Here is a 26,760-nt window from a genome sequence, read left to right on the forward strand (position 1 = left end):
TCAGATAGCTGTGCTTCAGCAAGGAGTGGCTTCTTCTGAAAGCACCTCTGGTAAACTGTCTCTTGCTGGAATAACTTCAAAACAGACTCAAGATCACTCTCATCACCTTCTTTAAGCCACTCTAAATCAGTGGTTGTTACCGCCTTCCCATCCTGTCAGACTAACCTCTTCCACTTAGTGTCATGCAACAGATCAAGAAAAGCGAAAGTGCCAGTGTTGAAAGCTCTGCTTCATCTGCTTGTTGGTATTTAGTGTTCACAGGTGAAGTCTTGGGAGGAAGATTTTTGGAATATCCTGCAGAACAACCCTAGGATTTCTGACTTTGACTGGGACAGTGTTTCTTTTGTAGCTGGAGCCATACAACTGGTAAGTTGAAAGGAGCAAAGGGAGAGGAGATCACTCATTTGGAAAGTAGAATAAATATAAGCAAGGTGGGAAATTAAGCCAAGAACTCTTCTGGCATATAGCTTTCAGGGCAGGAAAATAAAGTAGTTCGTTCTGCAGTTGAGCAGGTTCATGAAAGCAGTAGGGGATGCTCCAGTGACATTTAATACTTTTGCTGGAGACTGAGTTTTACTGTAACCCTCCTTGGAAGGCCAAGGGGCCATCGTGTCAAATATGGAATTCAAGACAGCAGGACAGAAAAGAGTAGGTGCTGAGAGTGCCATGGCAGATAAAATGGCATGAGAACAGCATAATTAAGACAGTGCCTTTAGTTTTGTTGCCTAGAAACTGAATCTATCGAATGGATGTGATCAGGCTCTTCGCTAGCCTCTCCCTTCTGTCCCCTTTTTAGTTAAGTCTTAGATCTTCAAAGTACCTTTATGGCAGGTTTTGCGAGCTGAAGGACCAGATGAACATGGGTGTGGGTGAACAGGTACTGCACGCATGAATCCAGACCTTCTGCTACCCATATTTGTGGCTGAAAAGTGGTGGTCTGGGCTCTCAACTTGAAAGATTACAGGCACTCTTCAGGACTGTGAACCAGGAACTTGGGTGTTTTGGAGCCTCTAGTAAAAGCGGACTGAGCTGTGAAGATGGAAGACTTGTTGGTGGCTTGAAGCTATTTAGGTCACAGATTTAAAAGCCTCAGATGTGCTTGGAGAAGACTGTTTGTGCGGGGTTTGTTGTGCTCTCATTTCAGAGCTGAAGCTTGCACAGTGGCTCCTTTGTCAAATGGCCTGCTTGATTCCTGACATGAAGTATTCCAGAAAGTGCTGTGTTTACTCCGGGTTTACTCCTTCCCTCGGGAGGATGGCAGAAGGGACCATTGTTCTGGAAGTGCTTGTGATATTTGAAATTCTTAAGAAATCAAAGCTGGGGACTCTTGGCCTCTGGGAGAACAGTGTGAGCAGCGTCACTGGGGACGTATGCTGCTGTTTCGCTACGTACCTCTCTGTGCCGAGCTGATGAGAAAGAAGAAAGTCAGCTTGGCTTTGCTGTGTGCATAGGTTAGTTCCTATGGGAGCGTTCAGAAATCCAAGCAATGATAACAGCTATGCTTTCGAAAGCTTTCTGGTACCCTATCCAAAAGGATTAGAAGGTTGGAGTATTTGCTTAATTGTCTGCTCTGACTCGAAGGACTTAACGTGCCTCTTAAGATCAGACAAGAGTTCTGCAGCGTTGCCTGTGCCGGTTGGTGCAACAGCTAACCACTGTCAAATTTAATGCTAATGAAGAAAGGGAGCAACCTGCTACAGCCTTTTCTGTGTTTGTTCATGTGATTATTTTTTTTTTACTCTTATAGCTAATGCCATGTTAAATTGTGAATTAGAATATGGAATAGCTTTCCCTAACATGCAAAGCTTGTCCTGTGCCTCAGTGAACGGAAGTTTCCCAGCAATTTTCACTTTGATTCTTCAGTATTAGCATAATGTTGCCACATCTTGGTTTGTATATACTTAAGGGAGGAAATAGATTCAATTGAAGCTAACTATTAAAACCTCTTGATGATTGTAGCTTTGAAGATGTAAATCTTGGGTGCTGGCTGCCTGACAGCAAATGTCCAAGTGGAAAGACAGCCTTGACTAAGGGTTAGACTTTTTCATAGGCTGGGTAAGCACAGGGAGATGCCTGCTCGGCCCAATGCCTTCCCCATCTCCCTTGCGCAGAGGCTGTGTTGCATTGTTGTCTCCTCATCTGCTGACACATGTGCTTTCCCTGGCCCTGTGGGTACAGGGTGTGGTTTGTTTTTAGCTTACAAAGAATTTCTAGTCATCTGGGTGTGGGGAGGATTTTTCATAATGTTCTGGCAAAACTACCTCTGCTGCTCCTGGTGGCATTACTGAATGCTTGCCCTTGCCTAAAACAGCTGGAATCTCATCCTGTGAGCAAGAGAGAATAGCAGATGCCAGCAATTCCCTGTCTGGATTGGGTAAAATTTGGAATACCGTTACTGAAAATTGGTGAAAATCTCAATGCTGAACAAAGCGATGGAGAAATTAATTCTTCTCTTGCCTTGAGGTTTTTTTCAGCAGCAAGAATGGCAATTTCTAGATCTTCTAGGTAGGCTAGAGAATTGCTGGCTGCTTTTCTTCTTGGGGATGAAGCAATCCCCTAGGAGCCCCGTTTATACTAGGGGGAACTGGTTGTTGCTACCACTAGAGCAGCCCTGCTCCTGTTATCACGGTCTGTGTTGACAAGTTGCTGGCTGCCATCAGGGTTTTCAGCACCCTCTTGGCCAGCTCTTCTGTGAATAGCTTTTAAATGGTACACTTGAAATAATGGTAACCCATCCACACTGCTTCCATGACTGTCTGTTGGTGGGACCATGCCAATACTGCCTCAGCAGCTGTGCGGTCTTTGAAAACCCTTCCCGCTGTTCCCTGAGCACCATGGACCAAACTAGCGTCAGTGGGCTTGGTTGCCCGAAAGCTTGAGGTGCGATTCTGCTATACTGGAGTTCTTCGTGTTTCTGCAACGGTAAAAAGGTCCTGGACAAAAAGTGAGTTGGGTTACTGGTAGGCTTAGAGGGTGGTCACTGAGCTGAAAGGGAGGTCTGTGGGGAAGTACTGCAGAGTAACTGTGCTGTTTGTACCGTGCTGCATGGACAAATTCCCCTTTCCGAGAGGGCAAGCAGTTGGGTTGTGGCACTTACTTTGTGCTCAAGATGCAGCTTATTGCCTGTACGTTGAAAGCTTGCAATGTGTCTCCTTTGACATGTGACCAGATGCTTGGGAATGACTTGATTTTGTGCTTTAGTGGTCAGCATATCCTAAAATAGTAACTTTGAGTTGTTGAGCTTTGACATAAATGAGAACAGACTTGGTTTACCAAGCGGTGCTGCATGGTTTGTAGCCATATGTTTTTTGACTGGGTGTGACTTTGAGGAGGTGTGTTAAGATTCTCAGGACTTCTAGTGTGGCAGAGAAGCAAGTTTAAAAGCATCTGCATATGCCATCCTCCGAGTGATGTGGCATTGCATAAAGTGATGGCAAATGGAAAGGACTGTTTCATGCAGTCCATAATTAGCTGGTGGAACTTAGTTCTGCAGGATATTCTAGAAAGTGCTAGCTTGGAGAAAAACTAATAAGACCTGCCTAATTAAACTAGCTTTCCTGAACACTTTGAAGATTAATGCTAATACCGTCAGTGCACTTAAAAGTGGCTATAGTAGTGGATAAATGGAGGATTCTCAGTCATTCCTTATATTAGTGTCTCCTCTAAAGGCCTAACCCTGGTCCGTGCAGTGTGCCGTGTTGGGCAGCAGCAGGTTAAGGTCCCCTTGCAGGGAAGGGAGAGGGGAAACGGCCTACGACCCAGTGGCACTGACCGATTCATGTCTGGTTCACATTTATACTCTAAATTCACGTGTGCTGCCGTAATCCTAAGCAAAACTTGCAGAAAGAGTGTCATTAAACAGGGAGAGGAGTACAGAGACTGGTCACTGTTGTGTCACAGTAATACTGCAGCAGCCAGTTCAAACCAGTGCTCCCTTCAGTGCCTCTCTGCATGTAATCCATGGTCTTGGATGTCCTGCTCAGTTCTTCTTCTTCACAAAGCCTTTCTAATACAGACGCTCAGGGATGCAGAGCCAAAACTGGCCTGGACGAAAAGCTTCAGTGTGCAGCCAGCAGTAAGAGTCCCCAGCCCCTTAGTGGAGGAATCGTTATTTCGAGACCACTGCAGTATATATTTAAAAGCAAGGAAGAATGGGGCCTGCAATAAGTGCTATACATGAAAAATACTCTCTGGACCGCAGATCTGTAGAAGTCTTCGGTTGCTTTTTCTCTCTCCTGTTCTGCCAGAGATCAGCCTTGTCTCTGATCTTCTGGGCGATGGGGTTAGAGCTACCCTGAGTGCTGTGTGTTCCTGCTGCTGCACTGGCAACCAGTGCATGGCCGAAGTCCAGTAGACAATCCCTTCTGCTGGGACTGCCGCTGCTGCTAGGTGAGCTTTATTTGCCACACCTGGGTGAGACTGCTGCAGGCAGAGTGTTCTGGATAGGGAGGATGAAGTGGATGATGCTTCATTGCATCAACATCGGCAGAAAGGGTTGTTGCTCTCCTGTTGCGGCAGCATCTTTCAGTGCAGCTTATCGCGCTGAGGAGCTTTTGGCTGGTATGTGGTCACAAAGCTGTGGTCCATATACTACCAAAGTGGTCCTCATATCTCTTGGAGCCCTGTGAGCAGTGGTGTGCTGAGCTGCAGACCAGCCCTGCTGCCCTGGCTGTGCTGTGGGTGTGCTCTGCTCTTTCCAGTCTTGCTTTCTCTTATCAGATGTGAGATCTGGCACTGGCCGCGGGGAAGTCTGTGTGGCCTGTCCCCATGGCAGGGTCTGATGGAAATGTCTGCTGTCCAGAAATCCTCTGCCTTTGTGGCATAGATGGTTCAGAGCTCAGCCCCTTCCTGATGACCCTCTGGAGAGGACTAGCTGCTGTGTGGCTCAGATGCATAGGCAGGGTATCGGCAGGGCTTCCCTGCCTTCTCCAGGGGCAGGAAGAGCAGCAGCACAGGTTCCCCGTGACTGTTGCTGTGTGCACAGAAACGCTTCAGACTCCTTCCAGCCAGCCCTGCTCCCGGGGATCCTCACTCTGCTGCAGCCAGGGACTCGCTTCCACCCCCTGGGACCACCATGCCCTGGGTTGGAACCTGTGTGGTGCTGTGTGAATGAAAGGATCCCGAGGCGAGGAGGGGGCTTGGGGGGGCTGTCAGTGCAGCCAGGTGGTAAACAGGCTGCTGGGTGATACAAGGCACCCCGCTGGGTCTGCCGTCGGCCTGGTACGGGGACTCCTTGGCACTGTTGATGTCCCCACTTGGGTTTGCTCGCCTGCTATTTCTGCATCCCCTGGACAAAGGCAAACAGGGAGAAATGGCATGTCTGAGCGTGGCTTTAATGCCAAGCTGGGCTCCTGTCATCGAGAACTTTCCACACCTGTAAAAACCTGCCATGGGACTAGGATTACGCTGGCACTTCTGATAGCCACTGCTGCCTGCTCTGTTTGCTGTTCTGCACTGCTGGGGTTCTGTGTGGCCGGGGATTTGGCTGGGGAATGATTGCACATGGTCATGGGGAGGAGACAGCTCTGTCTTCAAGCGTGCCTGTGTAGGCACAAGGAAGCAGATTTGGCTAGTGTGGTGGCTCTGCAGCCCTGGTTGTGCTGGTGTAGCTGTACCAAAAGACAAGCTGGCAGGATGGGTGCTGGTAGCCCATGTGCTTCTGCCCAGGGGCATGGTGGGGACCCTGCTGTTGCGATGGCTCAATTCCTGGAGCGGGGCCCTGGCCTCAGAGACTGGTCTTGGTGGAAGCTGCAGGAGTGTGGATGATGAGTAGCAACCCCAGGGTTCTGTGGGTTCCCTTTAGCTGTGCTGCTTCACATCTCTTAGTGTTTTAAGCACATTAAGCATTAGCCCTCATTAGTAAGGGTGTTGAGGGGATAAGCACAACCTGGCTCCCAGCATGCTGAAGTGACGGATCGTTCCCTTCACTTCAGCCCCTTTGTGGAAAAACGTGTGCTACGGTGAAACGGGCAGTGAGCTAGCAGGTGAGAGGCAAGGGGTCCTGTCCTGGGATCAGGCACCCCTACCCTGTCAGAGCTGCGGTTCTGCTTCTCCTGGGACCATGCTCATGCCTTTTGTATTCCCAGTGACCTCCTTTGGCAGGATAGTTGGTTTTGGGGATCTGGGTTCTTGTTAATGAATTAACATCTTGGGTGGGGAGAGGAGGGGAATGCTCCCTTAAGCTATTGCCCTGCGCTAGCTGGATTGGACCTGGAGTCCCATGGGACAGAAGGACAGCTTGCTGGATGTGTGGCTGTGGAGCAGGGTGGAGTTGCCTATCGCTGCTCCAACTTGCTTTAAAACTTGTGCTGAAAATTACTTTGGGGAGGGTGGGGAGAAATTACAATGTCTCTTCTAATACAAATAGAAGCCCCAGTAATAGTGGCTGCAGATGGGTTTGGGAGTGTCTGTGGCTGGCGTTCACTGGAGCATCTGTTGTGTCCTTACTGTAAGGCGAACTCTGCTCCAGCAGTCTATGCTGAAAGGGGGAGATGACCAAATCGGTCAGAAGGCCAGCAGTGCAAGATACCGTATTTTTAAACCCTCGCATTCTTGGGTGGTGTCATCTGATGCTTCATGCCTCTCTTAAATTTGTGACCTTCTCCAAGAGGCTTAAAAAAAAAAAAAAAGGCAAGCTGCCTTGCCTTCCCAGTGTCATAGTTTTCAGTGTATAAGTGCTTATTTCTCCGTTCAAACATTGCTACAAATTCCAAATCAGAGCATCTCCAAGAAACTCAAACTTGTGGTACACTGAAAAATCCAAAGGCCCGCACATAAAGAGATCACAACCCTCTTAGCCTTTCCTTCACTGATTAAACATATCTGCTCCCCCCCCCCCCCCCCCCCCCCCCCCAAAGTATAGGGACAAGGTCTCTGATCAGAAGTGGCTGCTAAATCTTGTGCAGTCCCGAGTGGCGGGGTATGGCCACCCTCACCCTCTTGCCTGCCCTGTGTGGTCCCCGGTCCACCCGGCATAGTTACCCAATGCTGTAAACTACAGCCACAGTTCACCCCGAAGGCATCTCAGTCAACGGGTGACCAGAGAACACAAATGGTTGTACAGAGTATTTTGTGGTGTATTTCTGGACAAAAGCTCTAGTGTTAGTCTAAAAACACAGCTGGTATTCAACAAGGGCCCTTTGCCTCCGTATTTTGGGAGGGCTCTCTGGTAACATTTGAGAGATGCTCCCTTGAGTCTGAGGTCCTTTTCCTGCAGATACGTCTGGTTCTTTTGTTTCAGGAATATGCAGGACCTTACTGTGCAGGGCAGTCCCTTTTTTCTTAGTAACATGTAGCAGATTAATACCTAGGTGATAAATACTATCCTGCCAGCATAGCCTTAGAGAGCTGCCAGAGCGCTGTGACCAAGGCGGGCACTGAACCTGAACAGGAACACCCGGTGACAAGTCTTTAACAGCTCTGTGCTTGCTTGACCAGCGCTTGCGAGGGGTTTCCCAGCTGGGAAGCCAAGACCTATTTGCACAGGTCTTTGTTTAATACCATAGCCCTGGGAAATGTGGAAGCGCTTGCTGCTCAGTGGTGAGGAGGAGGCAGCTGTGTTAGCTTCCCTGGCTGGATTGTGGTGGGGATTTAGGGAAGCAGGTGTTTATCTTAAAGCTGAGAAGTTCGTTCTTTTACTCTTTTGGCAACAAAATGTCAGCTAGCTGAAATGTAGTCTAGAAACCTGGTACAGGCTGTACCAACAGAGCTGGAGTATGGGTCAAGCGTGTATGCGTGCTGGATGGTGGGCGCTGCCAGCGGAAGCCAGTGTGCCTGTGTGGGAAGATTGGCCTCCTTAGTAAGGGCACCTCCCCTCTATGTGCTTATCTCGCAGGTGAGTTGATGCTGTTCACTTCAAGTGGAAATAGCCACTTCCCATAGCTGTTTGGGTCAGGAAAAGTGACTTGGGTACAACTCCAAGTGAGGTCTAGTCATCTCGCATAGCTGCTGGTAGGAACAGCTGCAGCTTGGTGGGGTTTCGGCGTATGACCCGAGGCTGCTTCAGTGGGAGAGATGAGCCTGCTGTTCCTCACCTTTCCTTGGTCTCTGCTGCAGACCCACCTTCCCTCAGTGTGGCTTCTTTGATGTGCTCCCTGACATTTCTGTGACACTCTTGCTTCTGGCTGGGAGTCCAGGGGGGTGATGTAAGGGGGTGCCCCATGGCCTGTGGGAAGGGTTGGGAGCAGAGAGCCCAAGGCCTTGTTGTCTGTCCTGGAAACAAGCATGCGTCTACAGTTGGTTTATGGTGGGAGAAGCAACAGTCTACCGGTGGTGGCGTGGCAGTTGGTCCCCTTGTCCCAGATGTCACTCCAGCCATGCCCAAGCAGGCCACAGGGCTTGCTGCTCTACCTACTGAGCTGTGCTGGGGCCCAAAGCTGAGCATGGGTAGGGCAATGAGAAGGGGAATGTAAGCTTGAATTTCTCCACCAGCCATTTTCACAACTGCTTGAGGTGATCTGGATGGTCTGGGGCAGAAGCCAGGCAGGTGTATAGCTGGGTTTAAGCAGAACTGTAATGGTGGTGGTGCTTTTTCCCAGTGCTGCTGCTTGGGAGGAGCACCTGGAGCATGGTGTGTCGTCTGACTTACAGGCACAGCCTGGCTTGTGTATCAGCTCCGTGATAAGGAAACAGCAGGTACAGTAAGCAAAGCTGAGGGCTGTGGTGAGGGGTTAATGATGTTCTTGATTATCTGAGAGCTTCAGAAGGGCTTTGCTGGGCTGGTCACGCTGTGGGTCTCTATGGGCATGTTCAGCCTCCACGGAGGTGACACAGCTTGGACTGTAAGGGGGGGGTGAGCTGCTCGCTCTGAGATGCCGCTGCTGTTGGCGGTTTAGACTGCAGCTCGGTGAGTGAGGACTGTGGCAGCAGAGTCCACAGCCCATCCCCAACTCCCCAGCTTAGTCATGGGCAGCAACATATTTCCCCGTTGGGTGCCTGTTTTCCTCTATGTAGCATTGAGGTGAGATTTTTTTCAAAGATCAGTACTAATAAGATTTATGAAGGGAAAACACTGAGGGAGTAGGTATTTATAGCATTTCCATAAACAGTCTCTTCAAACAAATGCAGACACTTAACTTTGCTTTCCAGGAGTGTGGTTTCTTTTAACCAGTATAAGACTACTTTTAAAATTTCTGCAGTGCTCTAAAGGCAGTCATTCTTTCAGAGCAAGAAATGGCATCTTCACATGGATTCCCCATCTTGTCTAGATGCAAATATTTTCCTGTTGATTAATAAAATTTGGGTAGGTTTCTCATCTGTGCCTCTAACCAATGCAAGTATCTTGACCTTTAATCTGCAGAATACTCAACCAGCTTCTATACAGGCCAAATACAGATTTGGGGAGGCCTGCATGCTGTGGCCATGGCCGTAAAGGCTGAAACATTTTGTTTTAGCAGAAAAATAAGGTCTGAAGCGATTGCTGTGACCCATGAAATCAATAAAGGTCTGTATTGTCTTCAGTAGCAATTGTAGCTGGGAATCGTTTTTACTTGGACTCTCTACAAATAAAACATCCTGCAGTTCATTATAGTTTCAACCTTGAAGTGTTCTGCGAGCTGATGAAAATCAGAGGTCAGGCCGCTTGGAATGCGGCCGTTCCAGTTCCCTTTGCCATTGAAAACTGCCTCTAAATGCAACTCCTTCCATCTGTGAGACCCTGTGGCAAACACAAGCCGAAAGACATGCGACCAAAATCTCTGAGGGGATAATGCAACTGATGGTGCTTCTCATTTGCTGCAAGATTATTGGGTTGTTTCATTTAAAAGACAAATGAGGTCTTGTAGTAAGGAGACATTATTTCAGAGCATGTTGCTTTATGCACGAGGAAATGAGGTCATTTCTTCAGATATTCCCATGGAGAACGGGGGGATGCGTGGAGCAGGACAGTGATAGCAGTCTGAGCCCTGCTGACGTGGTTGAGGGCAGTTGAACTTGCCTTCACAACCGACCGCGGCTTGGAGCCTTTGAGATAATTTAACAAAAATGAGGGTGGCTTGAACAGATCCTTGAAGTCACTGGAATGATGAGAAATATCACCGTGCTGTATTGAATCAGCAATAACAACAAAAATAACTGGGCACCTCATGCTAGAGGCACACTTGAGAGCAATTATGATATTTAAATCTAAAGTGAAATACTGTGGCTATGATCTTGGCAGTGCTGCCAGGTACTGAGCAGGTAAACGCAGCCCGGTGGTGCTTGAAAGGGGCCCTCTTAAGGCAGTGCTGGATTTAATATTCTTTTATGACTCCTATGTTTAGTCTTTCGAGAAGCAAACACCTGGTTCTCTGAAAGGAGAGGGAGAGGATCATAGCGTGCCCAACTGGTTTGGGGGTCAGGAGGGCTTTCCAGGCGAAGGCTCTGAAAACACAGCTCCTCTGCCCAGGGCTATGTCAGTGGGTATTGCCCAACCCCCCGGGAGCAGCAGGTAATGTCACGTGGAAGATGCTAATTTGGAAACATGCTGCTTTCTGAAAATAATTATGCAAGGAAGACCATAAACAGCCATCCCTCCTCCCAAAAATCAATCATCCACAGCACAGTTGTGGATTCTAACAGCTTGCTTAAATAAGCTTTAGAAGATCCTATGAGGAGGGAGAGCGCAGTGCTGCAAAGCTGGAAGCTTAAGCAAAACTTCCACATTTTCTTGTTCTGTACTGTTTTGGAGTGTGGTTGATCTTCACGAGCGAACTTAACTGATGGTGCTGCAGACTTGTGCCAGTGCTCCAGTGCCCCTGTGGATTGTGGTTCTACATTGTAGCACAAGCTGATTTTTAAAATGTAATAGGCTCTGAGCTGCAGCAACTCAAGAGCAGTTTCATACCCTGTTGAGCTGTAGCCCTTGGATAGAAGGAGTAAGTCGGCAAATGGAGCACTCCGAACTGGTGGGATTGACCTCTGAGCCACGAGGGCATGCTGCCTGCAAGGCTGGTCCAGTAACATCCCTCCTACAGAAATATCAGAATGCTCTTGGTTTCCTCAACATCTTGTCTCTTCCCACAGATACAAGAAATGCTAGAACTTAGTTCAGGGTTGTATTGAGGGAGAAAGGCAGACTGTTCTAGATGGGCTTACTCCGACTTTTGCTTTCGAAACCCATTTTAGGTGAGGTGTGGTTTCTGGGTTTGCTGCACAGTCAAAAGTCCCTGTTTTATGGTTGCAGAAAGCTTCAGTGGGGTTAATTTGTAATTGCACTAATCAAAGCATCTGCAGTTCTTCAAGGCTTCTGATCTTTTTGTTTCTTTCTTTTGCAATGTTTCTTCAAGCCATAAACTTGTTCTTATCTCTTTGACCACGTATACAATAACAGGGCAATTTTTGTTGGTACTCTGTGATTTCCTTCTAGTAAAAGCTGTGATGCTCTTCAGCTGAGCCGGGTGGCATGAAGGGATCCCCAGGAACAAGACAAGGGAATGCTACAGTTTCCCCCTGTAAACAGAGCAGAACAGTGTTTATACTGTCTGTTGGTGGGTGGAAGGATGAATCTGAATCTAGCTTATTTGACCCTGAACACCACTGATCTTCCCCAGGACGCTACTGCCTTTCTGTGCTGACGTGCTGCCCTCCCCTTGTTTTGCCCGCTGCAGCGTTCGATATCAGATAGCAATTGATTTACTTTCCCTAATTACATTACAGCCCTGTGGGTGTAAACAGCAGCTGGGAAACTTGAGCTGTGCTCCTGGTAAACACGCCAGCAAAACCACCGCACCCTCCCACAGGTTCGGCTCCACACAGGACGGTGTCACAGGGATCACTGTTGGGTGGTGGGGGACCCCGGGCAGCTGGTGTGCCGGGCTGGGGGGCTCTCCCCGAGGAAGAACTGAGGCCACGTGGAGTGGGGAGACAAGGTATTTAATTGGAGCGCCATGCTGGCAGGCTGTCTCCACTGCCAGTTTGGGTGCTATAGCCCCCGGTACAGTAACACAAGGCAGCACGAGCGTCCTGTGTTTTGTTTGTGTAGCCCCAGCTCATCAAGGGGTACTTCTGCCATTGCTCTGTTCACGCTGCTCCTACACTGCTCTGTTGGGCTGTACAAGATGGGGCATAAGACTCGGCATAGAAATTGCTGTAGCTATTTAAGATGGTGCTCTCTGCTCAGACAGCACTGGCAGAGTGTCTGCGTGGGCACTCCTCACCCATGGGGGGCTCAGTGGCTTCCTTCTTTGCGACTGGCTTGGCTCTGGTTGCCTGCACCTCCAGCAGCATGTACCTGTGCGGCTTCACTCCGGAGGGCAGGGACGAGTGCCTGAGCAGCCAAAGATGTGGGCTGCTCTCATGCTCTCCAGTGTCTAGGGTTGAACTTTGTCCTCCGTCATCTTTTGAGGGTTGAACTGGATGATCTCCAGAGGTCCCTTCCAAGCCTGACCATTCTGTGATTCAGCGGTGGTGTCCTGCCCAACCAGGTGTTGGTGGCACTGTCTTAGCACACTGCCAAGAGGCCGGTCAGCTGTGCAGCCAGGGGAGTATGCTGTGATGGGGCAACGCTCTCATAGGTGTAGTCAAGATTTCTGCTGTAAGGGCAAGAAGCAGGTAAACATCTAACAAGGCAAGTTTTAGCTTGATCAGATCTACAGTACACCTAAGGAGGCTTTTGGGGATGTCCAGCAGAGAACATGGGGAAAGAGAGGGAGCGATTGTGCAGTGCCTGTTGCTTTAGCACCTCCGTACCTCCCACTGTGCTGGCAATTTGTACATTGGCATAATGAACCAGATCCTGTAAAGTAACATCCATGGGCAAAGGTCAGCTCCGGGGTGCACTTCAACCTGTGCTTGGACGAGTGGTGCCGTCTCATCCGGTACCTCTGAAAGAGGCATCCCAGTGGGGAGCTTGACTTGCTTGGAGATACTAAACATCTGAGCTGGTGCTGCTGGAGCATCTGCAGCAGGTCTTGCTGCTGTCCTGAGTGTAGGGGCTTCCACACTGCATGGGAGAGGGTATGAAGTGGGACTGCTGGGTAGGAATGAATGCCAGTGCCCTTCTAGTCATCTGTTAGTGGTGAACTTGCAGTGCAGTTGCACGCTGTTTACATGACCAAATAAGTATTGGCTAAAGGATGTGTGTAGCTGTGTTTTGGCATGTAAATTTGACAAGTTGAAGCACTTGCATCTGACCTTTTAGGAAACTATCATAGGTGGTTTTTAAAGTGCGTAGTAAGTTCCTGTTCTGGCTGGAGACATGGCAGCTGGGGGCTCAGCCTGCCCTAAGTGGTTTACACAGCATGTGCCAGTGCTGGGGACCGATTGAGCTGAAAAATAACCCAGTCCCCAGACATAGTATCCTGTCCCGGTTGTTTTGCAGCTATGTGGTTCCCTACTGCAAGTCCCTCTTGCAGCTGTGCAGGCCACGTGTAGGAAGGTGGTGTAAGGGCTAGGGTGAGTGGTCCAGGTAGGTCCCACTCTCACGGCCATCGGGACACTGCTCAATTTGTGCTGGACTTGGTGTACTGGGGGCCTGGAGGGAACTTGTATGGGCTTTATGCCTTCCTGATCCCCTGTTCAGATTCACACTGGAAGGCTCCATAGTTCTCCTCTAGCAGTAGCACGGTTACAGTGCTTCTTGGCATCTTTGGGCATATAAATGCTTTTGGAAATGTAGATCTCCTTATCTCTAACCCTTTCCTTTAGTCCCTTCTCCAAAGTGGACCTTTAGCTGTTAATATGGTAAATATTGGGATGTGTAAATATAGGCACATGTAAATATTGTCAATAAGGCACATGATGCAGCTGTGTGATTTCCCCGCAGGGAATCCGGCTGGGTTCCCAGGGATGCTCAGGACTGACTCTGACCCCATTGGAAGCTGTGAGGGAGCTGTGACACCCCTCCTGGGTGTCCTGTGAGTGTGGTCAACCTCCACTGCAGAGGGACATGTCTGTGAAGGAAAGGGAGCTACCAGGAGGCTCAAGTCACCCTTTCCCATACCTGTAATCAATTCAGATCAGGTTCATTTGATACTTCTCAGTTGATTGTGCTAAAATTATGCAAGGAACAGAAGGCACCCTGTGATGTGCTGCGCCAGAACTGGTTGTGTCCAATTGCCCTGAAAGACCAAAACATCTGTCAAGTGCCCTGTTGTGAGCTCCAGGGCATGCAGGCAGTGCAGTTTGGGGCTGGAAGGTAATGTTGGGGAACAGCAGATACCTAAGTAGTCAAAGGATTCCTGACAGAGAGGACTGGTCTCTAATCTGGTACTGAATTTGTTAATATGCTGGTGGCTGCTTTGGGGATGGAAATGATAAAGTTTAAAGTCTATCTGTATTGTTTAATGAAAATGGTCTGTATCTACATCTGTGTATATATATATATATCACTGTGCTAGCACATTTTGGGGAGGTTATGTATGGTATGAGGTAGAAGCTTGGAATTTGAGGTGCAAAACTTTGAGATCAGGGAATATGGGTTGGAGCAGGGAATGCAAGGGAATGACAGCCCCTGCAGTTATCAAAGCTGTGCTATGAAAACACTTAAAAACTGGGTTTGGGTTTGTACGGCCCATCTGTATTGTTGGTTGGGTGATCTGGGAGGTGCATGGATCTGTGCTGGTATCTGTCAACACGTGTATGTCAACAGCTAGGGGAAGGGTGTGAGTGGGGTTTCAATTTGAAGGACAGAACCCCTTTGGTGGAGACCAAGGACCATGGGTTGGAGCAGAAACCAAGCAGAGTGACAGCCCTGCCACCACCAGAGCTTCCTACACCGTTGTACTGTAGTGACTTACACAAGGATGCTTGGTTTGTCGTTGGCAATGTGGGAAGGGGCCTGCCCTGTAACCACACTGCGGTAACATGCTAATTCACCGAGTCCAGGAGCAAGGACTCATTTCCTTTAAATACAATTCAGGCAGGCTGACCTGGCCCTCCATGGTCCGGGATGGTGGTGGAGCTGATCTGCTCACAGCCTGGAGCAGCGAACTCTCCACCCAGCCTGCAGGACTGAAGCACAGCTGTGCGCCATCACTGAGACACCAAGGCAAGAGAAGGCTCATCCCTGCAGGCACTGCCTGGGCAGCACAGGGGTGCCCTGATCCTACAGCTCCCTTCCAGGGGCATGGGACCATAGGGCTCAGCATGCCACATCCACACAGATCTGCAAGCCCCTTGGGAGGAACCTGGCAGCAGCACCGAGTCTCCTGTGGCCCTCCCAGGAGGTGAAATGGGTGGCAGAGCAGTGCTGTGCAAGGAGAAAGGATGATGTGAGCCCCTCCAGTTATGCCTTGGATTGGGACAGTGTTATATGTGATAAGCTCCTCTGCACACCCATGAAGGGGCTCAGAGACAAGAGCAGGAGGGGGAGCCCAAATCATACCCTGCTGGGCTACTTCCAGGTTCGTCCCTGGGGCCATCAGCCCATCACAGGCCCATTTGCACAAGCCCAGAGCACAGACAAGCAGGGACACCCAATGTCAGGTGGGACCCCAAGCCAAGGACCCCTGATCACCCTGTCCGGTCCCCTTCTGGGGTTGTCCCAGCAGAGCCTCAGCGTCCAGGCATGACCCCCATCAGCAGGAGCCATGGGGAGTAGCTCTCCAGGTCACCTTTCAGACTAAGGAGGCTGCTGCCAAGGGCTGGGACACGTTACAGGGTGGAGGGGAAAAGCAGTTTGGGATTGCACAGGACTTAGTGGGATATTCAGGGGAGGAACCAAAGGTGGGACAAGAAAGAGGGTTCGGTGATTTGGGAGGAATAAGAGTGGGGAAATACAGGGTAAGGGTGTAAAATGGGTCAGTTGCATGTAGGTAGTCGGCTGGTCAGTGTGCTTATCTGGTCATGCCCTGCCCAGAGCAGTCTGTCCTGTCTGGGGAGCAACTGGAGTAGGACTTCAGCCTGAGGGGCTTGTATGTGGAGGGGCTGGGATCTGGGCAGGCTCAGTGCCTGAGCACAGCCACTGCAGGATCCGCCTTTGTACGTATATTGTCATGAATGGACTTCCATCCTGTCAAGCCGGAGAGAGGAGCAGGATGAGGCCATTGCTGCTGTCTGTGTTTGCGTGGGTGCTCTTCTGTGATCTGTGCGGCCAGCGACATGTGTGTACATACGTGTAGTGGATGTGTGCACTCTGTGTGCATGCTGGGAACACACCTTCAGCCTCACTGCTGGTTGGAGCTGGGGTCGTGGAGCTGCTGCAGCAGCAGCAGCCTCGCCACTCTTGGGCTGTTGCATTCAGATGATGCATTTTCCTCTAATGCGTAGCAGCTAGGTTTTTAAGGTATTTCACAAACGTTCATTCCTACCATCAGCATCTAACAAACTTTATGGCTTCTTTCCGTTTTTGTAGGAAAAAACACCACCCTGGTCCAGACACTGAAACTTGTCAACTGATGGGACAAAGAGCTGAGACACTTGACTGTACTAGGACACTAAAACATAGGGTTTAGCCAAAGAAAATTTCCCCAGCGTGGAGGCTTACACCTGCCAAACCCTGTAGCATTCTTGGGAGGCTTTTCTATACCTCTTCTCCATTTCCAGCCTTTCATGTATCATGGTATTCCTTTTGACTTCTTTTGCAAGCTAGCTCTGGCTCTGCCTTCTGCTTCCCTTTATGCTTTGGTTTGGGTTACCCGGTGTGAGCTGCTGGCTGTAGGCTGTTTCTGCACTTCTGCCTCCAGCTTCTACTTGGAGGCTCCTCTTGGATGTTGTGACTGACCTGCTTTTTCTTTCTCTTTTACTGTATCTCTCTCTCCCCAATCTGTCTCTTGCGTTCTCTGTTCTTCCCACCTCCGTTACTGCAGGTTCATCATGCCTAGTGGCATATAAAAAGACTCCACCTCCTGTCCCACCTCGGACCACATCAAAGCCGTTCATCTCTGTCACTGTGCAGAGCAGCACTGAATCGGCGCAGGACACCTACCTGGACAGCCAGGACCACAAGAGTGAGGTGACCAGCCAGTCAGGACTCAGCAACTCTTCGGACAGCTTGGACAGCACCAGGACACCCAGTGTGACGAGGGGAAGCGTCGTGACTCCAGCAAGAGACACTCCAGAGTTACCCCAGAAAAATGCAACTTTGAAAAGTGATAAAGGGACTCTGACTAGCGAAGAGCCTAAAGTGGAGAATATCCCCAAAAGAAAGCTGTCGTCTATAGGAATACAAGTATGGAATAGTTCGTTCTCCTTTGTCCTAAGGAATGTCCTTAACCCATCCATTTAGCGTGTGCATTTTGTGTGACCAGGTGTGCATCTGAACTCATAGAATAGCAGGAGAAACTAACTGCCTTGTCAAACTAACCTCCTGTGTTCCCAGGGGTGAAATACAGCAGAAGCTTTCCATAACAGACCAGAAAGGACTAAGTTAGTACAAAATTAAAATGTTTCTTAAAGCAGTGGGACCGTGTTAACTGGTGAGTCCCTCTAAAGAGGCCTTTTGCTGCTAGTATGCCTGTGCTGAGCCTGTGCTCTGTACTATGTATTACTTAACGTCAATCTGCTCCTTGTCCATCAGGGTTCTAGAGTCAGCTCTCTTCTGAGAGGTAGGCCCTTCTATTTGATGTCCACGTAGTATGGGCTGCTGCAGTGCCAAATGGTCCCAGGGCTGTAGGCAGGAGGGAGCAGTTCTCACTGTCCACCATTCCCAGCAGGTTGCCGCTTCTCTTGCTGGAAGTGTTTAACTCTGAAAATTGATGGAAACGAGCTGTTGATTATGTAGTCTAATGAGAACCCATTGAGTAGCATAAATCCATGCTTTATTCAGCAAAACTTAAGTAATCTGCAATTGTACACTCTTTTTGTGGACAGGTTGCAGACAATTACAGATGACTGACTGCCACAAGCACTTGTTCTGTCCCACAGTGCTGGTTCGGTGCTGCAGGCTATTGCCTGCAGATAGGAACCTGAGCACTTCGGCAAGTCCAAATGCAGGATCGGGGCTTTGAGCCACCACATGTGTGTGTGCACTGAGTAAGAACTCCATTGGCTTTACAGTAAGGCTAGCTGGCCACATAGGTACCTATGATAGCAAAGGCTTTTCTGCAGGGCTAGTGGGGCAAAACTCATGCTGAAAGGGCAGCAAGGCAAGAGAACTCACACTGGAGAGACTGACTGCCTTCCTCTCCAATTCCTCCTCTGAGCTGGTTCCCAAGCCACCTGCCCCATGGCCTGGATTTCTTTCCTAAAACCTTCTAACCCTCTTATCCAGAGCTATGGAGGGTGTCAATCCCTGGGAGAGAGGAAGCTGGGCTTTGCTGTCAATCTTAATCAGATCGCTGCCCTCTCTTCAATCTCTTGGCCTTTGCTTGTGTCGCATGCCACACATACAGCTGCTCCTTAAAGGGGGACACAGCCCTTCCCCAGCGTGCCACAACCATGCAAACAGCGGTGGATGGCAGCGCTGAGTGCTTTAGAGCAGATACCTGGCAGCAGCCCGGCAGGATACAGTCCTGATGCTCAAGCAGGGGCAGACCTGAGCAGTAGCCTTGCGCCTCTCCTAAGACAACCCTCTAGTTGGCGTGTGGTGTCAGCATGCTGTGTGTGTGTGTGCAGCACTCCTGGTCTACTAATGTGAATTCCAGCAGCAAGTTCTTGTGTCTGTTTTTGTCTGTATTTTTTTTGTTTAATAAGGTTGACTGCCTTCAGCCAGTGGCAAAAGAGGAGCCTCCTCCACCAGCCACCAAATTCCAGTCCATCGGGGTACAGGTAGAGGACGAGTGGCGGTAAGTGAAAGACGCAAGCTTTTGCAGTTTCCTTTCTTTTAAATTGCGCTTCCCCCACTTTTGCTTAGACCTTCTCCCCTTCTTTGTTCCAATATGAGTGGTGGTGAATGGGGGCCCACGGAGAGCTCTTCCTCCACAGCACACACCCACTGCAAAAAAACCCCACTTGTTCTGTAAACAGCCAAATTGATGGGAGTTTGAAATTTAAAAACAAAAAAAAAGTCCAAGATGTAATTATAGATGTGCGTCAGTCCTCTCGTCTGAACGGCCTATTGCAGTAAGCAGGCAACCTTATAATTTTGTCTGTCTGAATGTGTGGTGTGTGTTTGTGTGTGAGGAGGGGCAGGGCGGGCAGGGTGAGGCTCAGCTGCAGGCATAATAAACAAATGCATTTCACTGTCTGTGTGAGGCCAGCCAGGTTGAGTTCTGCTATTTAATTTTTGCTTTTGATCTCTCTAGAAACAGCCACTCTCGCAGCATGTCCTCCAAACAGGACACAGACTCTGACACGCAGGAACCTAATAACTCTAGCTGTAAATCATCTGAGAGAAGCCTTGCTGAGTGCCCCCAACACAACAACTCCGTTGGTGTTGATGCCACTACCAGGCAACCAGCCAAGCCCTCACAGATTAAGAGAAACCTCTCCTATGGAGAAAACAATGACCCAGCCCTGGAGCCTTCCTCTCTCCCTCCTCCTGACCCCTGGCTTGAGACGTCCTCCACCTCGCCATCAGAACCCACGCAGCCAGGAGCCTGCCGGCGGGATGGGTACTGGTTTCTGAAGCTGCTGCAGGCAGAAACAGAGCGGTTAGAAGGCTGGTGCCGCCAGATGGACCAGGAGACCAAAGAGAACAATCTCTCTGAAGAAGGTAGGTGGTGTCAGCCTCTGGACGTGAAACTGGAGCCAGCCTAGCAGCTTCTCCCTCCAGAAAGAGTTGTAACCGAGTATTGGATCAGCTTTCTGCAGTTAAATTGCTGATAACCTACAGAGAGACAGAACAAGGAGAAAAAGTGTTCCTTGTCCCATACTTTTCTTTGGGAAAGGATGAGGTAACTTCCTCTAGCAGATGGGACAAGAAATAATATTGTGATACACCACAGAAGACTTTCAGGGAGGCTGAGGGATCTTTCTCCCTGCCTAAGCCATTGTACTCAAGCGGGCAGGTGAAAGTTGGCAGCGAGGCAGAATGAACATGACTTCTGAGCTTGTTTGATGTGTTGAATCGCTGGACTTGTCCTCACAACAAAGGGGTTTCTTCATATGGGAAAGCTTGACTGAATTTGTGCTAAATACACCTAAAGCACAGGGAACACAAGGCCACTTGATTTTATTGGGTTTGCAATTGGGCTTGTTCCATTATTTTCAAATGAGTCGGCAAACCCTGTGCTTCATGTGGTCATGCCTACGGTGCATACAGAGTGACAGAAGTGGGGGATTAGGCCGCAGAGGGCGGGCTCTCTGTTTTGAGTCTGGTTGATTTTTATGTTTTTTGATACCTGAGAAAGGTGGAAATAATGGTGAGACTCGGTCGTGGCTCACTGTCCCTGCTAGGGCTTGGGGGAGCTAATCTCTAATCCTATTGCGCTAAGATGCTGCACTGGGTGCTGAGCTGGACAGGCAGTGCCAGGGCTCTCCTCATCTCCAGGGATGCCCTTGTTTGGCTTGTGGCAAGAGTGCTTTGGCAAGAAAAGACACCAAGACCAGTGTGGTGTTCTATCTGTGACCTCTAAGAGCAATTTCCTAGTAGGTTCTGTAACAGAGAACTTGGTGGGTACAGACAGTGCCCATCTTACGCTTGTGCCCCCAGCATCTATAAATGTTCCAAACTGATTCAGTAGGTGCAGCAGCAGACCAGGGAGGAGAAGGGGAATCGGTTCATCCCTGTTCATGGTGCAGTTGCGTGCACTGTGGGGCTCTCAACCCTGCCTTTGGAAGGGAAAAGCCCATGCAGTGTTTTTCCATTAATGGGCAGAGGAAAGTTGCCATACCCAGAGGCTTCTTGGAAAACCCACTAAGAGCAGCATAAAGTCCTGGGTATTAAAAGCCTTAGCCTGCCAGTATTTTAATCCCTTCTGGTAAATGGAGGTTGGAAACAGTTCTCCTGCCCTCCTGCCTCCTTCACCTCGTGCATGAGTGGAAGAGCCAGTTGTGATCTGCAAGCAGGTGCCAGCAGATCTGCTCACTGAGACAGTGCTGGTGGCATCTCTGATGGGCTGAGGGCAGTTTAAGGTACTTTCTGCAAGCTCTGATGTAATGTTCTCAGTCTGGCCTGCTTTTGACCCGCTCTAGAAGGCGCAATAATAGATGACAGACATGTGTAAGATTATAGTTTCAATACATCTTCCTTTCCTGAGAGCAGGTACTTTCTTAGGGGTCTTCATTTTCTAATGAATCAAGAGTGTTTCTTTGCTCCAGAAACGCTGGAGTTCATTGCTGCATTTAATAGTCTGTTCAACTGAGGTCTCTTTCTTTTTCCCCCCCACCCTGTAGTCTTAGGAAAAGTCCTGAGTGCAGTGGGCAGTGCACAGTTACTAATGTCACAGAAGTTCCAGCAATTCCACGGCCTCTGTGAACAAAACTTGGTGAGTCTGGCTCTATTTCTCCTGATTTTTTGGGGGCAAGGCGAGGTGTATCTGTTTCAACAGCACTACAGGAACGTGATCAGGTATTAACAGCCTACTGTTGCTGTAAGAGCAAAGCCTATGGAGCAAAGCAGCTGTGCCTATGGCCTGACCACCATGGATGAATGCCGATTTAAAAACGCAGCTGAGCAGTGGGAGGCTGATCGCCTCAACCTCCCTTCTGAATAGGCAGTTCTTGGGCTGTGCTCTGCTCAGGGATGAGTGTTTGCAATTCCTTTTGGTGCTTACGTGAGCACACTTGAACTGTTGAACAGGGCATGCTGAATACACCGAGTCTCTCTGGGTCTGAATGGTCAAGCAGCCTTACTGCTCTGTGTCCTGGAAACTACCTCTTTCTTGTTACTTCTAAAGGGCTTTTTGAGGGGAACAACCAAGGTTTGGCCAAATAGGGGGGAATGTTTGAAAAGTCAACTGTTGTTCTGCAAACATGCTTGCTTTGCACATAGATTATGTGGATGGTAAAACTGTTCCAAGAGGATTGTCCCTCACCGGTCACAAAGCACTGTTTGAATCGGATCCCTTCAGATGTAGTGTAATGGTTTGCACTCGCTGAGAGCTGAACAGAGCTAACGTGGGGATGGGTGGCTATCTGCATTTTGGTTTTCCCCCCAAGCTATTTCATGGTGTGGATTTTGCAGACTTCCTCGAAGGTGAATTCCCCTTTACTTGCGCAAAAAAAAAAAAAAAAAAAACTGAGAGAAAGTCGTGGAGGAGGAGGGAGGGGGTGAAGTGCTGAGCATCTGCTTGCTGATCTCTGGCTGATCATGGCTGAGGGATTAGCAGGAACACCACTGGTTGCCAGGCTCTCCATAGAGCTTTGTGCTGAGGTCTCCCTTTGACACTTTGTGCTGGGTTGCTCAGATCTGATCCCATGCTTTCTTGAGACATTCCAGGCTTATGATGGCAGTTCAGATGTCTCAGAACTGGGAAAATTCTGTTCTTGGGAGAAACTTAAGCTACTTAAAATTTTTCAGCCTAGCCTGAGAAATACTGATACTTTCAGATTGTTTTTGGGGGTGATGTAGCACAGTAATTTTGCTCATGAAAGCTATATTGGCTTCTTTGGATTGCTGTACACTGGCACACAAGTTCTCCAGGTGTCAGAGCTGTGCTTTGCATTGTGTTGTGTCCATTTCCATTATTGCCCACCATGAAATCAGGATCTCTGTGTAAGAAACCAGTGCTCTAGCTCTGAATTGCATGCTGGGGACCTTCAGTTGGAGGTTACTGCTGTGGGATTAGTGCTAGCTGGGGGAGCTTTCTGCTACAGAGAGTGTCTTTTGCAGGATTCTTCTTCAGGCTCCTATAGGAGAAGCACAATCAGGATCTCTGCTTCCTGATCTTCGCAGACATCATTTTGACTGTAAATGATGGTGTGGCCTCTGCATGTTTAGGGCTGGTGTCTCCTGTGGTTCTTGGTGTTTCAGTTGTCAGGCAGGTAGACTTACAAAGGATGAATGTGTAAGCTGTGCAGACTGCTCTGCTTGTCAGGAGGGTATATTCTTTCTGAAAGGTGTTTTTTATGCTTTCCCTTCTAGAACCCTAATGCCAATCCCAGACCCACAGCCCAGGACCTAGCTGGGTTTTGGGATCTCCTGCAGTTGTCCATTGAAGACATCAGCATGAAGTTTGATGAGCTGTACCACCTGAAAGCTAATAGCTGGCAATTGGCAGAGACACCGGAGAGAAAGGTGAGTGTGGGGCAGTTGAGAGCAGCCAGAGCGCCTCACAGACATTTCTGGGTATCTGAGGTCTACTTCTGTCTGCAAACAGAAGATCTCTAGGGCTTTTACTGTCTTGCACTTGTGCAGTGTAATCGTGCAGCCTTGCAATGCACTGAGACCATTCCTCTTGAGTAACAGGGGAAACAATTTTGTACAGGGGGGAAAAAGCGTTACGATGGAGAAAGACCAGAGCGATGAGTGGTGTATGCTTAAAGCAGTGATACAGAGGCCTCTAGCGTTACAAGCACTGTCTGAATAGTTTTTAACTATTCTTGGTGTCTGAGTAGTATAAAAATACACCTACTGGAACCTTTTGAAAGTGCAGCACAGGCTGCGTCCCTGGGCCGGGCTTCCTGACCAGACATGAGGGTAGGAAGGAGGACTATGGCTCTGGGCAGGGTAGCATATTAAAATTTTGCAGTTTCAGATCAAGTTCAGTCTTCGTGCTGCCTGTGCTCTGCTCTGACCTATAGCTGGGCCAGACATAGTCTGCAAACTCTAGTCTACTTCACAGAAGGCCTCTGTACCATGAAAGGCAAAACAGCACACTTCTGGAAATCAGGGAAGCTGATTCTCACGAGTGTCTTGCTCAAGAACTGCTTCTGCTTCTCCCTGACAGTCAATCTCATCGCTGAGTCCCTCATACCATAAGAGTTCCCACCATATCAGAGAGCAAGCTTCTGTATGTGCATTTTTATTTTATGTTTGGGTTTTTCCTTACTGTCTCCCTAAAGGAAGAGAAGAAACCACCCCCTCCAGTGCCAAAGAAGCCAGCCAAGTCCAAATCCCAACTGAACCGGGACAAAGCTTCTGACTCAGACAAGCAGCGCCAGGAAGCTCGTAAGCGTCTTATGGCAGCCAAGCGGGCCGCCTCTGTCCGGCAGAACTCGGCCACGGAGAGCGCAGATAGCATCGAGATCTACGTACCCGAGGCACAGACCCGCCTTTGAGCAAAGGGGCAGAGGAAGGAACCGTGTGGTTTTTATAAGTCATTAAAAAGGAAAAAAAAAAAAAAAAGGTTCTCTCTAAACTAGTGTGATTTATTCAGTCTAGAGACAATGAGCCATCCTTGAAAAGGGCTCCTGAGTTGGCTTTTTTCTCTCAGCTTTAAGTAATGAAGATTTTAAAAAAAGAAAAAAAGAAAAAAATACCCCTCGTTTTCTCACTGGCTGTGGTGTTGCTGAATGGACTGAACAGACTCCTGGAAACTCCAGCCCCTCGACTTGGAACTTCAGTCTTTTTACTTGTTCTATCTAATGAGAATTATTAGCTTGTTTACAAGAAGAGGACAAGAAAACATGAAGCCTCGAGCACTTGCCATGCTGTGTTCTTCTTCCTCCTCAGTTCCGTTCTTCCTTCTCATCCTTTATTTTTTCCTCCTCCGGCTCCCTTTATCCCACCTTTTGCATGGCTTCGTTTACCGTGTTAGAAATAACCTCTCTTCCACAGAGCTCCCGAAGAGAACACCCATTCAGTGTGTACTACTGTTGCACTCTGCTAGCAAGCAGCCTTTCTTGGGTTTTTTTTTTTTTGGTTTTCCTTTTGATGGGGGTATCGGGGTGGGGGGAGGACGGGTGGGCAGGGACAGGACGGTGGGTTTGTATTCCTCTGTTTCATTGAAGTGAGAGGATGACAGGGTCTGTGGAATGTAACGCAGAGTTGTGGAAATGCAGCCCAGAAGCAAATGTGCAATAAGCTGGCAAAGGGGGAAGGGACAGCCCTCGGCTGGCTGATCCCGAGAGAGCAGTACCCTACTCCAGGCACAGGAGGGGAGCTGAAGGACCACAGAGCAACTGCAGGCACGATCCACACATGCTTCACTTTGATTTTTCTCCTCTTCCCTTCACAAAATTATTTTCCTGGAATCGCTTGTTGAGAAAGAAGCTGCTACACTGGGGGAACCTGTTTCAAAGCGGGCTGGGGAAGGGGAGGGCTGGGGAGAGCGTACCGGTGTTTCAGGGTGGGAGGAGTGGGTTTTGTACAAAGAGGAAGGCACAGGTGGCTGGTGGTAGGCTGCCTGCCTGTATGTATGTGTACATATGCACATATACACTTAGTAGTACCTGTACATTTAATTCATACACACGTATACATGCCCATACGCACAGCGCAGATGGTGTACTTAAAAGCACCTTGGTGAGAATGGGCATATGTATAGCATATATTTTTACATGTACTATATCTAGATGTGTGTAAAAGTGTGTGTAAAAATATATACCCTGTGTGTAATCAGATGACTATTTTTTGCTTATCTCCCTGCTCTCTGGGTAGAGGAAGGATTGCTAAATATTTTTTAGCCCATTTTCCCCTTTGTAGGTCTCCTTTTCAGTCTGGCTTCTTGAAGCCAGAACTGCCACCACCAAATTTTTTTGCCACCTCCTCAAAACCAACAAAAAAAAAAAAAACAACAACAAAAAAAAACCACATTTGGCCCCATCCTGAGTGATCTTGTTGAGGATTTTTTTTTTTCTTCACTTGCTTGAAAGAGTTGGGAGATTGTGTGCGACTTTCATGGGGGTGGGGGTAGAATCCCACAGAAGTTTCAGCGAGGGTGTTGGTGATCCAGAAGGCAAAAAATAAACAAAAGTGAAATCCTGAATGATGTCTGAGTGACCATTGTATACTGTCCAGTGTTGTCCATGAATAGGTGACCTTAGAGATTTCTGCCCACCTACTGTAAGCTCTCAAATGTGGAGTTAGATATCCATAATGTAACTCGAATTCAGCATTGGTCTTGATCTTTGTGGGGAGAGACTTAGGTTGCACTGTCAAGTTTTTGGGGAGGATTGTAAAGATGCTGTTTTGGAGATCTCTAGCATTGAAATGAAGAACACCAGGGAATGGTGAAATTTTCTTTAATTTTTTTTTTTTTTTTTTTTATGCTGCTGGGGTGCTGGCTTGGAAAGCTGCTTTCTTCCAGGGCTGGTAGCCTGTGGGCAGCAGCCCAGTTGGCTGAGGTGTCCCGTCATCTTCTTCCTTCCCTTGGCCTGAGATCGCTTCTCCTCCTCACGGGGTCGCACCGGGGCCTGGGGCTGTGCCAGCAGGGAGGAAGCGGGGCGCTGAGGCTGGCCGTGCTGCGGGGCGAGGCCGGGTTGCGTTGGCGAGCGCGTGGGCCTGCCAGAAACTCATTTTGTTTCCTGCCACCTTGGAGGAGAAGAACTTACAGCAGTGAGGACTGCTGGCTGACTTACCGTTAAAAACAAAATGATAATAATAATAAATAAACAATTGCGGTCTGAATTTATAGCTGCCTGCGGTCTCTGTCCCTTGTTGTTCTCGGAGGTGGTGTTGGCCATGCTGCTGGGTGGGGCCCTGTCAAGATGGCTGATGGGGGGGTGGGGCTGTGCAGGGACAGGTGTGTCTGATGGAAGTCCCGCCCCCTCCTGCCATCTCATAGGCTGCTTGCCCACAAAGTTGCACTCTCTTCCTGTCACGTGCTCTGTGGTGATTGGTTGGCAGGACCAGCACCGCCTGCTGGGGTTTACCCAGAAGTACATCAGACCACAGGGCCCTTCCCCTACTTTTTATCTATTTTATGCCTGTGTTGATCTCTGCAGCTTTATAAAGGTACATATATATGTTAAAATACATATGCATGTATACAAATATAGAAGTATACCTCTGAAAAATACGTATTTATACACACCTTTATATAAACAATTCTATTTATACCTACACTGCATGTAAATGTATATATTTTTCTATCTGAGTACTTCAGGGTCTAAAGGAAGGGGCAGCCAATGACGGGGATG

At 48.8% G+C, this 26,760-nt stretch overlaps 1 protein-coding gene across 5 annotated transcripts in view; it reads left to right on the forward strand.

Annotated features, from left to right (window-relative positions):
* The window catches only part of DLGAP4 (DLG associated protein 4), a gene marked incomplete at its 5' end in the record, with an annotated part of 70,339 nt that extends 45,762 nt beyond the window's left edge, over positions 1-24,577 (forward strand). For all 5 annotated transcript variants that reach the window (XM_082491181.1, XM_082491182.1, XM_082491180.1 and 2 more), the window contains 6 exons: positions 16,725-17,086; positions 18,550-18,641; positions 19,101-19,510; positions 21,133-21,224; positions 22,823-22,975; positions 23,743-24,577. In XM_082491181.1, the coding sequence (XP_082347307.1) occupies positions 16,725-17,086; positions 18,550-18,641; positions 19,101-19,510; positions 21,133-21,224; positions 22,823-22,975; positions 23,743-23,958 (1,325 nt within the window). In that variant the 3' untranslated portion in view covers positions 23,959-24,577. The remainder of the gene's footprint in view (positions 1-16,724; positions 17,087-18,549; positions 18,642-19,100; positions 19,511-21,132; positions 21,225-22,822; positions 22,976-23,742) is intronic.
* Positions 24,578-26,760: the final 2,183 nt, after the last annotated feature.

Source organism: Vanellus vanellus (genome assembly GCF_965231255.1).
Source record: "Vanellus vanellus genome assembly, chromosome: 15".
Lineage (NCBI taxonomy): Eukaryota > Metazoa > Chordata > Aves > Charadriiformes > Charadriidae > Vanellus > Vanellus vanellus.